We start from the raw sequence: 11,037 nt of genomic DNA, 5'->3' as shown, positions 1-11,037 counted from the left end.
TGGCTACACTAGAGAGTTGCAGCGCTGGTGAGGGGATTACGGCGCTGCAACTTAGGATGTGGCCACACTTGCAAAGCACAGCCAGCGCTGCAACTCCCTGGTTGCAGCGCTGGCTGTACACCCGGTCGAGCCTCGGGTGTAGGGATTCCAGCGCTGGTGATCCAGCGCTGGTCAGCAAGTGTGGATGCCCACCAGTGCTTTTATTGACCTCCGGGGTATAAGGAGGTATCCCAGAATTCCTGTCCACAACACACCGGAAGAAAGGGAGAGCTCGGAGTTCAGCCAAACTGCTTATTTAAAAAACAAACACAGCTCCTGTTTGCTGAGCGAGCGGAGGCAGGCAGGGGAATTACTTTGGAATGTTCACAGCTGTTTGCTTGAAGAGAAACAGCACTCTCACACGGCAGGGGGAGAGGGGGAAGTCCGTGTTGAGCAGTTGCTGATCTGGTCTGATGGGTATTTAGCAGTACATAATTTGCATTTAGTGAATGAGAGAGGAGTGGGGGAAGGGAGTTAGAACTTTTAAAATGATTGAAGGTAGGCACAGTCCTTAGAACTTGCAAGGCAGGGAGCTGAGAACAGTGTCAACTCCAAAAATCCATTCTGTCTGTCTCCTCCATGCTCCTTGTCACATTCCACTCCACCCCCCTCTTTTGAAAAGCACGTTGCAGCCACTTGAATACTGGGATAGCTGCCCACAATGCACCACTCCCAACAGCGCTGCAAGTGCTGCAAATGTGGCCACACTGCAGCGCTGGTAGCTGTCAGTGTGGCCACACTGCAGCGCTGGCCCTACACAGCTGTACGAACACAGCTGTAACTACTAGCTCTGCAAAACTAAGTGTAGCCATGGCCTTAGAAATCTGTAAGGCAGCAGTGTGCAGTTAACCCACTGATGTGTATTAAACACTGTCTTGGTTTTAGCTGTGAAGTCAGATGCCAAATTTGGAAGAGCAATCCTACAATCACTGTTCAACTGATGCAGCTGATACTCCTCATTTCCACTATCCTCAGGGGATACTGCAGTGGAATCCACACTGACACCTACTTGAGAAAGAGAGAATGGTTAATTACCCTACAGTAACTGGTTCTTCTGAGATGTCTTAATCAGTGTGCAGCCAATGTCCCATTTCCATCCCCGTTTTTCAGAGTCCTCTGCTACCATGAGCTTTGAATTGCAAATGAACTGAGGAAGGGTCACAGCCTCTCTGCCATTTATACCTTTATACAGAAGCACAGGGAGTTCCAAGGATGTGTGCAGCCCTGATGGACAGTATATTAGCAAACAAACTGATTTCACATGTATGAAGCACAGGCACCCCTACAGTGGGATCCACACTAACCGCTGGAAGAACCACACTTACCCTACAGTAGCTTTAACTTAAAACTTTCAGGGTCAGATTCCCTTGTGTACTTGTGGCTGTTTTGTATCACTCTGCAGTTGCACAAACCAGCTGTGACTGACTTCTCATGTTTGGTCGACTGGAAATAGCTTTGTTTTTAACTTCAGAATTAAGTATCTAGAACTGAACCAAAACTACTGCTTTGGCACTGTTCATTTCAAAACCAATTTATTCAGCAAATTTTGCACTTAAGCACTTTGATCCTGGAAGCACTTTTGCATATGCATAACTTTACTTGCACAGGTAGTTCCTTTGAACTTGTGCAATTACTTGCTGAGTGCTACTTCATAGACTATCAGGATTGGAAGTGATCTTGGGAGGTCATCTAGTCCAAGCGCCTGCTCAAAGCAGGCCTAATCCCCAGACAGATTTTTTCCCCAGATTCCCAGGTGGCCTCCTCAAGGATTGAACTCACAATTAGGAGGCCAATGCTCAAACCACTGAGCTATCCCTCCCCTCTACTTCTACAAGTAGTTCCATCAAGTTCAACGGGAGTAGTTGTCTGCATGCATTCTTTACAAGATTGGAGCCTTAAACTGTATTTGGAGCAACACAGTAAGTGAATTACAGTATGCTGACAAATTTGAAAGGGGTCAGGAAGGAGCTACAAGAATGGTTATCTGGAAGAACATGTATTAAAGTGAGAACTCAAGGAAGTGAGTTATACCTTATAGCAGATATACCTTATTCCTAAAGATTTAGAATCTTCTTTTGTGCAGGCACTACTCAATACCTCTTTCAGTCTACTGTTGTCTAGTGACTTACATAATCTTAATGCTAGTGCGATAAAACAGAGCCTCAGCTAACATCCTGCAGGTGTGCAAGTGTAACCTGGGATGAATACATTGTGAGTCTTTGTAAATTGCAATGTAATGATTAGTGATGCATTACTTGCAAAGAAATAGGCTTACAAGTTTGTGTGCCTGACTTTGCTTATGACTTTTTTCTTAAATAAACTGTCTTGGACTTAATATATTAAATTATTTGACTACCTGATCGAGAGCTGCTATTACTCTGTAATAGCAAAAATGATCTTAATTGTAAATGTAAAAAAAAATTATATATTTGTCATAGCAAGTTGTAGTTGGCAGTGGATTACCTCCAGCCGTACTACTCTGGGTTTTAAACTTGTCATTTTATAGACTAAACTGGGTTGACCTTAGTAGCTGGGTGAGACCTCATATGCAAAGAGATCTCTTCCAGATTCCAGCTATAGTTTTTCCTCCTATACAGTACGTGATTGTTCAAGTCCCTCTCCCATGCCAAATGTTCCCATTTACTTTCATAGTCTTATAAGAAACACAATTATATTCAAAACTATTTAGTACAAGTGTAAGTACATGGAAGTCAAGAAAGTAAGGTTTCCATGGCAGCCTTATCTCTACCTCTTTGCACACACATTGTATGGATCTTTAATTACATTACATTATCACATAACTTGTAATCAGTGATGCATATGTGTGCAATGTGCTTTTGGATAATCTTGTTGGCCACAACATGTTTGTATCAGCTGCTCCACACTACAGAAATGGTGGAGAAACAGTACCTTTTTTGTGCTGATTTTTGTTTATACGGCATAGAGTCCCAACTTGGTGATTAAGCTAGACTTATTTTATGAAAGACCACTTTTTCAATTTAAGGAAAGGTAAGGTCACCAGAAAATGTAATCAGCCCACTTTAAAGTTACTGCTGGACCATGTCTTCGCTAGTGGACCAAGCTTTGCATACCTCTTTTGTGCTTTGTCTTCACTTTGTACAAACATGCCTGTGCTATAACAAAGTGTTTGCATTTGATTGCTGTTGTCTTAGTTGTAACCTAACTTTTATTTTCTTTCTCTCAAAAGGCGTCTAAACAGAAATAATCTTCAGCTGCTTTCTGAGTTGCTGTTTCTGGGGACTCCGAAACTATACAGGCTGTAAGTAGTCAAAATTCATTATTAATTTTGGAAACCTTGCAAGTCCTACATAATGGGCCTTACTTACAGACACACCACACACACACACACACGTGGGTGTCTCTGTGTCTATCTTATATGTCCTTTTCTGAAGTGTGCTACTTGTTTTTATCTTGTCAAGAACAATGTAAGTTATTTTAATGTAGTATTTTCTTTGATTACTCCACAGTGCTTTTCATTTTCTATCTCAGATACACAAACTCTGATATGTCTTCTCTCTCTTTCCCTTCCCCCCTTCTAAACATTTAAATTTAGCTTTTGGTGGAAGAATAGGCTGGTTTTCCCCCAAACTTTTTTCTTTTGTCTTTCAACAAAGCGCAGACCCCCCAAAAGTAATGGCTTTAGAGGTATTGGCCCAATGATATTACACAAAGACTGTTCATAATTTTGTTTCTGCAATATTGTTCTGTATTTATATATGGCATGGGTTGGACTAAAAACCAGTCCTCATACTTGGTATGTGTTGTCATCTTGCATACCTGTTGCTACACTGGTAACCTACTGTTTTGACTGATTACTAAAATGAAAAGTATAAAATGTTAACATTTTTAGCTAGCAGCTATATAAAGCGCAGTGTATCAGTGTTGCTTTTGATTCTATTGTATGATTATTAATTTAAATTGGAATGTTGATGTTTCAGCCAATGATGTTCTGAAATCTAATTATTTTCCTTTACAATATGAATGTGGAGTAGACTTGGAAAAATAACTTAACATAAAGCAGTCTCTACTGATTATTTTAATATTTCAAGATAACTTTAATTGCTTTAATCATAGTACGTAGGACAGAAGAGAACACAGCATGTCTGAAAAGACAGCACATAGTTTGAAGCTTGTTTCAAAGATACATGCTCGATATTTCATTGTAGGCTTCACGTGAGACGGTTCTGCTGGAATTGTTATAGGTTAAATGGACAAAATAATTTGTTGAACTAACAGATGATAGTCAATTCCTCAGTATGCAGTCAGGAGTCCAGAGGATATATTTTCCTGATATTTCCTTGCGTGGTTGGAAAATGAGGGAAGATAGCTATCCTATCTGATCAAATTGGCTGCAGTTCATGATGAAGTTGAAGTGGGTCAGGTGAATTTTCCATAATGAAGGTTTCACTTCTTTGGAAGTTAACTTCTGTTCTAATTTCCTTAAATATTGGAGTTTCCTTAAATATTGACCTTCCTTTCTAATATGAAATAGTCTTAATGCCTAAATTGTAGCCACACACATTAGTATCATATACTTGCCTACTATCTGCCTCTTGCTTTTGATGTATGTTTTTATATCAAATGCTTTTTCTGTAGATAAAACACTTGTTGGATTACTAGACAGCAGTATGCTAAGGGGTTCTGCTCTGGCAAATTCCTTCCTTTATTTAACAATTAGAGTACACACCTCAAATATTACAGTATGTGTGCAGTATATATTACAATTTAGTAATTCAACCATTTTAAAAAAACAAACGCTAGCAAGCATGGAAACCTTAAACCTGAAATTTTGTACTTTCATATCAGGAAGGGTGAGAGGTGTATGGGGGTTCTATTTTATTCCACCACTAGGTTAATGTTTGTTCAACCTTATTCCATTTAAAATAGCAATGAGATGATTTACAGATTAAAATGGATGTACATTTAAGGCATACTCAAATTTTGAATAAACTTTATTTAGAATTGTACACTTGATAGATAGTTATTCTTTTCTTTTGGCTATAGGACACAAATACACATGGTGTATCTGGTGGAAAATAGAGATGGTTGGCTTAGCAGTATTAAATTTCTTCTGCCCCAGGGTTATTGTTGCTCAGACCATGAAAGTGAATGTCTGGTTATAACATGTTTTGAAAATACACTAACTGTACTGAAATATCGTTTAGCTGTATGCTTAATTAAGTCAGAACAGCAAAAGTAGGCATTTGTTTAGGAATGATGTATGTTGGTTGTTCATGATCAGGAGGCTTTAGATTTTATACAGCTTGTCCACCATACCAGGAATGAGTTGTGTATTTTTTTTGTCTGTTTTGTTTTTGTTTTAAACTTAGTGTGTATGTGTAGGAACTCCTACATACACAAATACATACTGAGCAATAGTCTCTTTGAAAAAGGAGAATCAAAATTGTCTATACATGGACACTTAAATATGTAACACTTTGGTATCTAATTTTCCCAATTAAAAAAACCTTAATAGCTAATATGTTAGTGTGTATTCTGTAAGTTTCTCAGTATGCTGTTCAGCTTCTGTGAATGATCATTACCATTTGACCCTTGGCTGTAAATGAGATGCCAGGTGAAGAAGCACATATGCTTGTTGTGTAGCCTAAATGCAATATAAAAGCGTGAGGGTACACTGTATATGAATTATGATTAGACATGGTTGGTTGCGGCCAGCTATGCTTTCGCTTTGCTGTCTGCTCCAATTTCTCTTTGGACGGGTTGAGAGAGCACTGCATGTTCAGGTCAAGATGTTTGCTCAGAAATAGTAGTACAGTTGCAGCTGTGTTTGTTGGAGCAGGAGACTAGTTTAAATAGCATTACCGTTTATCCAGTCCATTAACAGAACTCTGTAAAACAATACCAACTCTGCATAAACTACAGGACAGTGTAATAAAATTACAAGCACTTGTTGACAGATGGGAAGTGTAAGTAAAGGAAAGCGATAGGTTGAGAATTTAAAAGAGACAGTACATAATTTTGTCTGACTGAATATTCTCTATTTTGGAAATCTAGTTTGTATTTTTCAGATAGTTAATGCTGGAGGGAAATAATCTTCCAAGTAAACTCCTAAAGATAGGAAATAGTTGAAGTAAAATATTTTAACCTATTTAGAAATCAACCGGAAAGATGGTTTGGCACAAAAACTCCATTTGGCCATACTGTTCTTTAAAAAAAATTGTAAATTTGTATAATTTCTTAGTTTCTTGATTTTTCAAGAAGAGCTTGAAAATGTTTTTCTTGTAGAATAAGGATTTTGACAAAATACTAGTGTATAGATACATTAGTGTGGGTCCTGTTGGGTAATATTTAAACTTTCTTGTATGAAGCCATTGTTCAAAAAGTGTTTTTCTTTGCAAGAACAGCCGGCATTGTTTCCAACCACCCATATGCCTACTAACACTGACTTGTCTAGCATCAGCAATAGTATCTTTATTTTAAAGAACTCTTACGGACTAGTGGGTTTATCTGAGGCAAATAGATTTTGACTACTTAATTTGGCTTGTTAGATCACAGTTCATTGCGTTGCCATTTGCTGCAGGATACCAAGAGCTATGTCCCAAGCTCTTTAAGAGTTTGGCTTTAAAAGATACCTTTTTAGGTTCTAGCATGAACATGATAAAGAATTCTGTGCACAAAACCTGTACATTTTGATTTCAACAATTTTTTTTAGAAGTTAGGAAGAGTTCCATGCCTGAGCTGATGTTTCAGAAATATTTAAATTGAGCTATAACGACTGGATAAACAACCTTTGCAGGGGATAATTTAAACTTAATCTAGGTACCAAGCATTCTGTTTCGCTATACACCTTTCCTTTCTACCATTAGCATAAGAAATATAGTTGGAATAAGACATTTCACATATTTAAAGGAAAAGGTGTTTCTTGTAGTCAGATTACACTAAGACCTAGTTTAGTGATGTCCACTTAGTAGCTTAAGATCCTTGTAGCTAAGCAGAAAAGCAGAAAACTGCATGGGGAGCCCTTGCAGAAAAATTCCTCTTGAATTAATTTCTGCCAACTATGATTAAAGTATGTGGTACTAGATGTGTCAGACACCATAGTTCTCTGCTTCATTTTACTCCTGGCCTTCTTGGCCCCTGCCACAATAAATCCAACAATGGTTACGCAGGAATTGCAGGTTACAGTTGCTACGGTTACCGTTGTCTGGTCAGATCGACATCATTACTCATCTAGTGAGCTGCCATGATAGCTACTGCTGATTTCCTCTGCTGGGAACACCGAAGATGTTTGACGCAAAGAGGATGAAAGTTCTTCAGATTGCTGTCATATCTCTTTCTAACTGCTATGAGAGACCCTGCTATTAGCATCATTGAAGTTGGTACCTCCCTAGCTGTCACAAGTTAACATGCTTTGTTTTCTGTTTTAAAAGTAGAACTAGTCAGAGGTGAGAATGAAAAAGATGGTGCTTGTAAGGGGCTGGAAGAACAACTTTAGATTTTCAATGTTTTTTAAGCTGTTTTTGTTTCATTACCACTATTATAATTGTATAGCATACTTAAATGCACAGTTCTGCTTGTATTCCTTCTAAAAATTCTAAGCAAGAATTTATTAGTAATTTTGGTAGATAAAAGATTTTATCTATAGTCATCTAATAATCCCCTTCGACAAAGCAAAGAGAATTCTGTTATGAAAACTCCTAGAGATGCCAAGCCTCATTATACTAAAGCTTCTACTACTTGATTTCCAAGTGGAAACAGGTGGTTTGGTGTTTAAAAATCCGATATACAAAAAGAATGCATTCTCAATTGTAGTAGGAAATATTATTGAATGGTACTCTTCTTTGAAGTAGCTTGTTAGATGAGTTGCTACTAAACAAAAGCAGTAATTGGCAGGTTTCAGCTGTTACATATATGCGGTAATACTTTTAGTAAGGATTACACCTTTCAGTACAAGTGTGGTGCACAAGCAACAATCAGTTTTCAAAGAGGGGTATTTATATCAGAAAATGATACAATATTATAATCTTTACTTACATGAAATGCAAGTTTAGTTTGCTGTTAAGTTTGTCTAATTGGAGCAAGTGCTTTCTCAAGCATTAGTGAGATCATTTGTTTTTATGGCTTGTTCCTATGCATTTAAGCAACTGAGAAATGCTAATGAATTGCTTCAAAATCTGTACTTCAGTCTTCTCTCTTAGAAGGAAATGGAAACAAATAAATCTTATGCTTCCATAATGCCAGTGTTGTGATTTTGATCTCTTTAAACATCAAAGATATGGAAAGCTAGAATCTTGAGGTTTTTACCCTTCCCTCCCACTCCCAGAATTTTTAAGTCACTTCACATATAAATACTTTTACAAATAAAAGTTAGATAAGAATTGGCACTAATAATCCAATGATCTCTGTGGTTTATAATAATATAAACAACTGAAAAGACTAATTTTCTTTGCTAAATATTTATTTTGCAAAGCATTTGAAATAAACAACTAAAATTAAAAAACCTGTATAATTTCAGTTTTATGATCATTTGTAGATGGGCAATCTTGTAATTTACAAAGTATTCATTTAAAATAAATTACATCTGCCTAGAGTAACAGTACACTAAGAGAGTTGTCTTCCTTTTTCTGGCAGTGGAAGAACACAGTTATCATAACTCTGTGCTAAACAATTCACTGACAATAGTATATTAAGGTCTTGTAATTAGAATGCAGACCTAACAATGAGTTGGATCAATTAAGCTTGTAGACCCACTAACTATAACTCACAAAGGCTATTTTTGTTGTAATATTGACCCACAGCTACAGAAATGAGTAATTACTAATGACATTGATGGGTATTGGAAATAATCTTTATTGCTTGAAATATGCCTATTAATGTACATAACCAGTTTGTAGGGAATTGAGTAACTGAAGTGTGTATTCTCCAAAATATAATTACCTTGCAATGCAGTAGTAACTTAAGGTCAACTGTTAGCTTTTGATGCTTCTATTTTAGCACTTGTTTGTGGGATAGAAGAATCAGAAGGCAGCTTTTTAAAAGATTGCCAAGACCAGTGTTGTTCCTCCACTGTCCACCTTGTACTTCATACTAGGAATGGGAAATAAATTGTCTTGTAATTACATTTCTCCTCTTGCCCCATTGCTTAGTTCATTCTGGAACTCCGATTCTACTTCTGAAAAGCTCTGATATTCAAGCATCAATCACCCCTTAAAAGCAGTGAACAAAAAAGCTAGGACACTAGGACCTGGTTGCAGGACTAAGTTCATGAGTAAGGGACTGCAGGACAGGACTCTTAAATTTCTAGGGATGTTGAAAGTACTACAAAAAGATTGTTCAGTGCATTCTCTAGTCTTTCAAATGTGTGAAAGCAAGAAGTTTACTGGAGCACTTGTTACAAAACTAATATCTATATCCTAATTAGAGTGACCAGATGTCCCGATTTTATAGAGACAGTCCTGATAGTTGGGGCTTTTTATATGGGCTCCTATTACCCCCCACTTCCTATCCCAATTTTTCACACTTGCTATTTGGTCACCCTAATCCTAATGGTGAGAAACAAAAAATACGCAGCAGTGTGAATAACTGTCTGTTTATGGCAACATTGTGGGGAACCTGGGTGTACTTTTAAGGTTCATTCTGACTCAGTAACATTCCCAATTTTAAATATACGGGTTAAAGCTTAAAATGGTGGTAGTTCTAAAATCAGAATGAATTTTTAAGTATGCTCAGTGTAGTCCAAGATACCTTTATTCAAAAATAAAGTACAGTGTCTTTTCAGAACATGATCAATTGTTTTGCTTTACTTATATATTATGTCCCTTTCTCTGCCCTTTGTTTGAGTGAACGTTCTTATGTTTGGACAGCAACTAGCATAACAGGGTTACTTACAGGAAATAAGTTAAAATATATGGAACTAAATATTAAGAAATCAATTACTTCACAGTTGAACATAGGCACTTGTGAAGTAAAAATATTGGTCAATGCTATTGCACTTCATCTTGAAGCAAATATTTTTTTTTCACTTGTGAAACAGTTTACCCAACTGTCATGTTGGGCTTTCAAGATTTTAGCTTGAGGTAATTGGGAGGAAATTGGCTCTTTAAATTTGCCCCTTACATTCTCTAGTTATAAAAACTTAAGTTTACATTTTTATACAGGTAATGCTTCCTTTTGTAGTGGGATGAAACAGCAAGTTGGGCAGACTTTTGGGGCTATAAACTAACCTCTGGTAATGGACAAATCTATTAAATCCTTATTATCTCAATAGTCTACATTATCAGCAGACAAGAAGCTATAGGGACACTTCTAAGTGGTGATTTTCATTATGGCAGACATTCCAATACAGTTTATAGTCACGCTTAACCTTAATTTGAAAACCACATTAAAAACAGCAAGTAAACAAAACTCGGCTTAGGGCTATTCTCTAACCTGAATTTGAAAACCATGCTTAAACAGAAAGCAAACAAATATAGCTTAAAGCCACTCTGCTGGTTTCAACATAAATGCTTCTGGTATTTGAAATTTCTTTTAGTATTTGATATTAACATTTAAATATGCCTATTGAAAAGATACAAGTCACATTTTAGATCTGCTTAGCAATTTTAGTCATAGCAAATTTTGAATTGCTTTATTTTAAATTGTACTAAACCAGTGGAGAGTTAGTTAGAAACTGATGGCCTAATTATCTTAGTCTATTAGACAGTGTAGGTGTGGTGGAAGTTGTGTGATGGGATGGTTGCTGTCAAAGCAGCATCTGAATATTGACAGATTAAAAAAGTAGTTGAATACAATTTAGAGCAGTGTATTGCAGTTCTTCTTTGGCCACCTAAGCTATAGCCAATCTAATGGCTAGTCTCATTCAGTCACTAGGTTGTTTCTCCAGAGTGCTAAGCTTTTGGCCAAGAGAATGAAGGAGGCCAAGGAAAAACGCCAGGAGCAGATAGCCAAGAGAAGACTGTCCTCATTGAGGGCCTCTACATCTAAATCTGAGTCCAGCCAAAAGTAAAATGTAAATGA

General features: G+C 37.1%; 1 protein-coding gene across 8 annotated transcripts in view; it reads left to right on the top strand.

The window, feature by feature from the left end:
* SLIT2 (slit guidance ligand 2) overlaps positions 1-11,037 on the top strand; it is a 416,519-nt gene that overhangs the window by 19,056 nt on the left and 386,426 nt on the right. For all 8 annotated transcript variants that reach the window (XM_050947308.1, XM_050947305.1, XM_050947307.1 and 5 more), the window contains exon 4: positions 3,248-3,319. In XM_050947308.1, coding sequence (XP_050803265.1) covers positions 3,248-3,319 — 72 coding nt within the window. The remainder of the gene's footprint in view (positions 1-3,247; positions 3,320-11,037) is intronic.

Source organism: Gopherus flavomarginatus, chromosome 3 (assembly GCF_025201925.1).
Source record: "Gopherus flavomarginatus isolate rGopFla2 chromosome 3, rGopFla2.mat.asm, whole genome shotgun sequence".
NCBI lineage: Eukaryota > Metazoa > Chordata > Testudines > Testudinidae > Gopherus > Gopherus flavomarginatus.
Note: the sequence above shows the minus strand (reverse complement) of the source record. Positions and strands in the feature narration are given on the sequence as shown.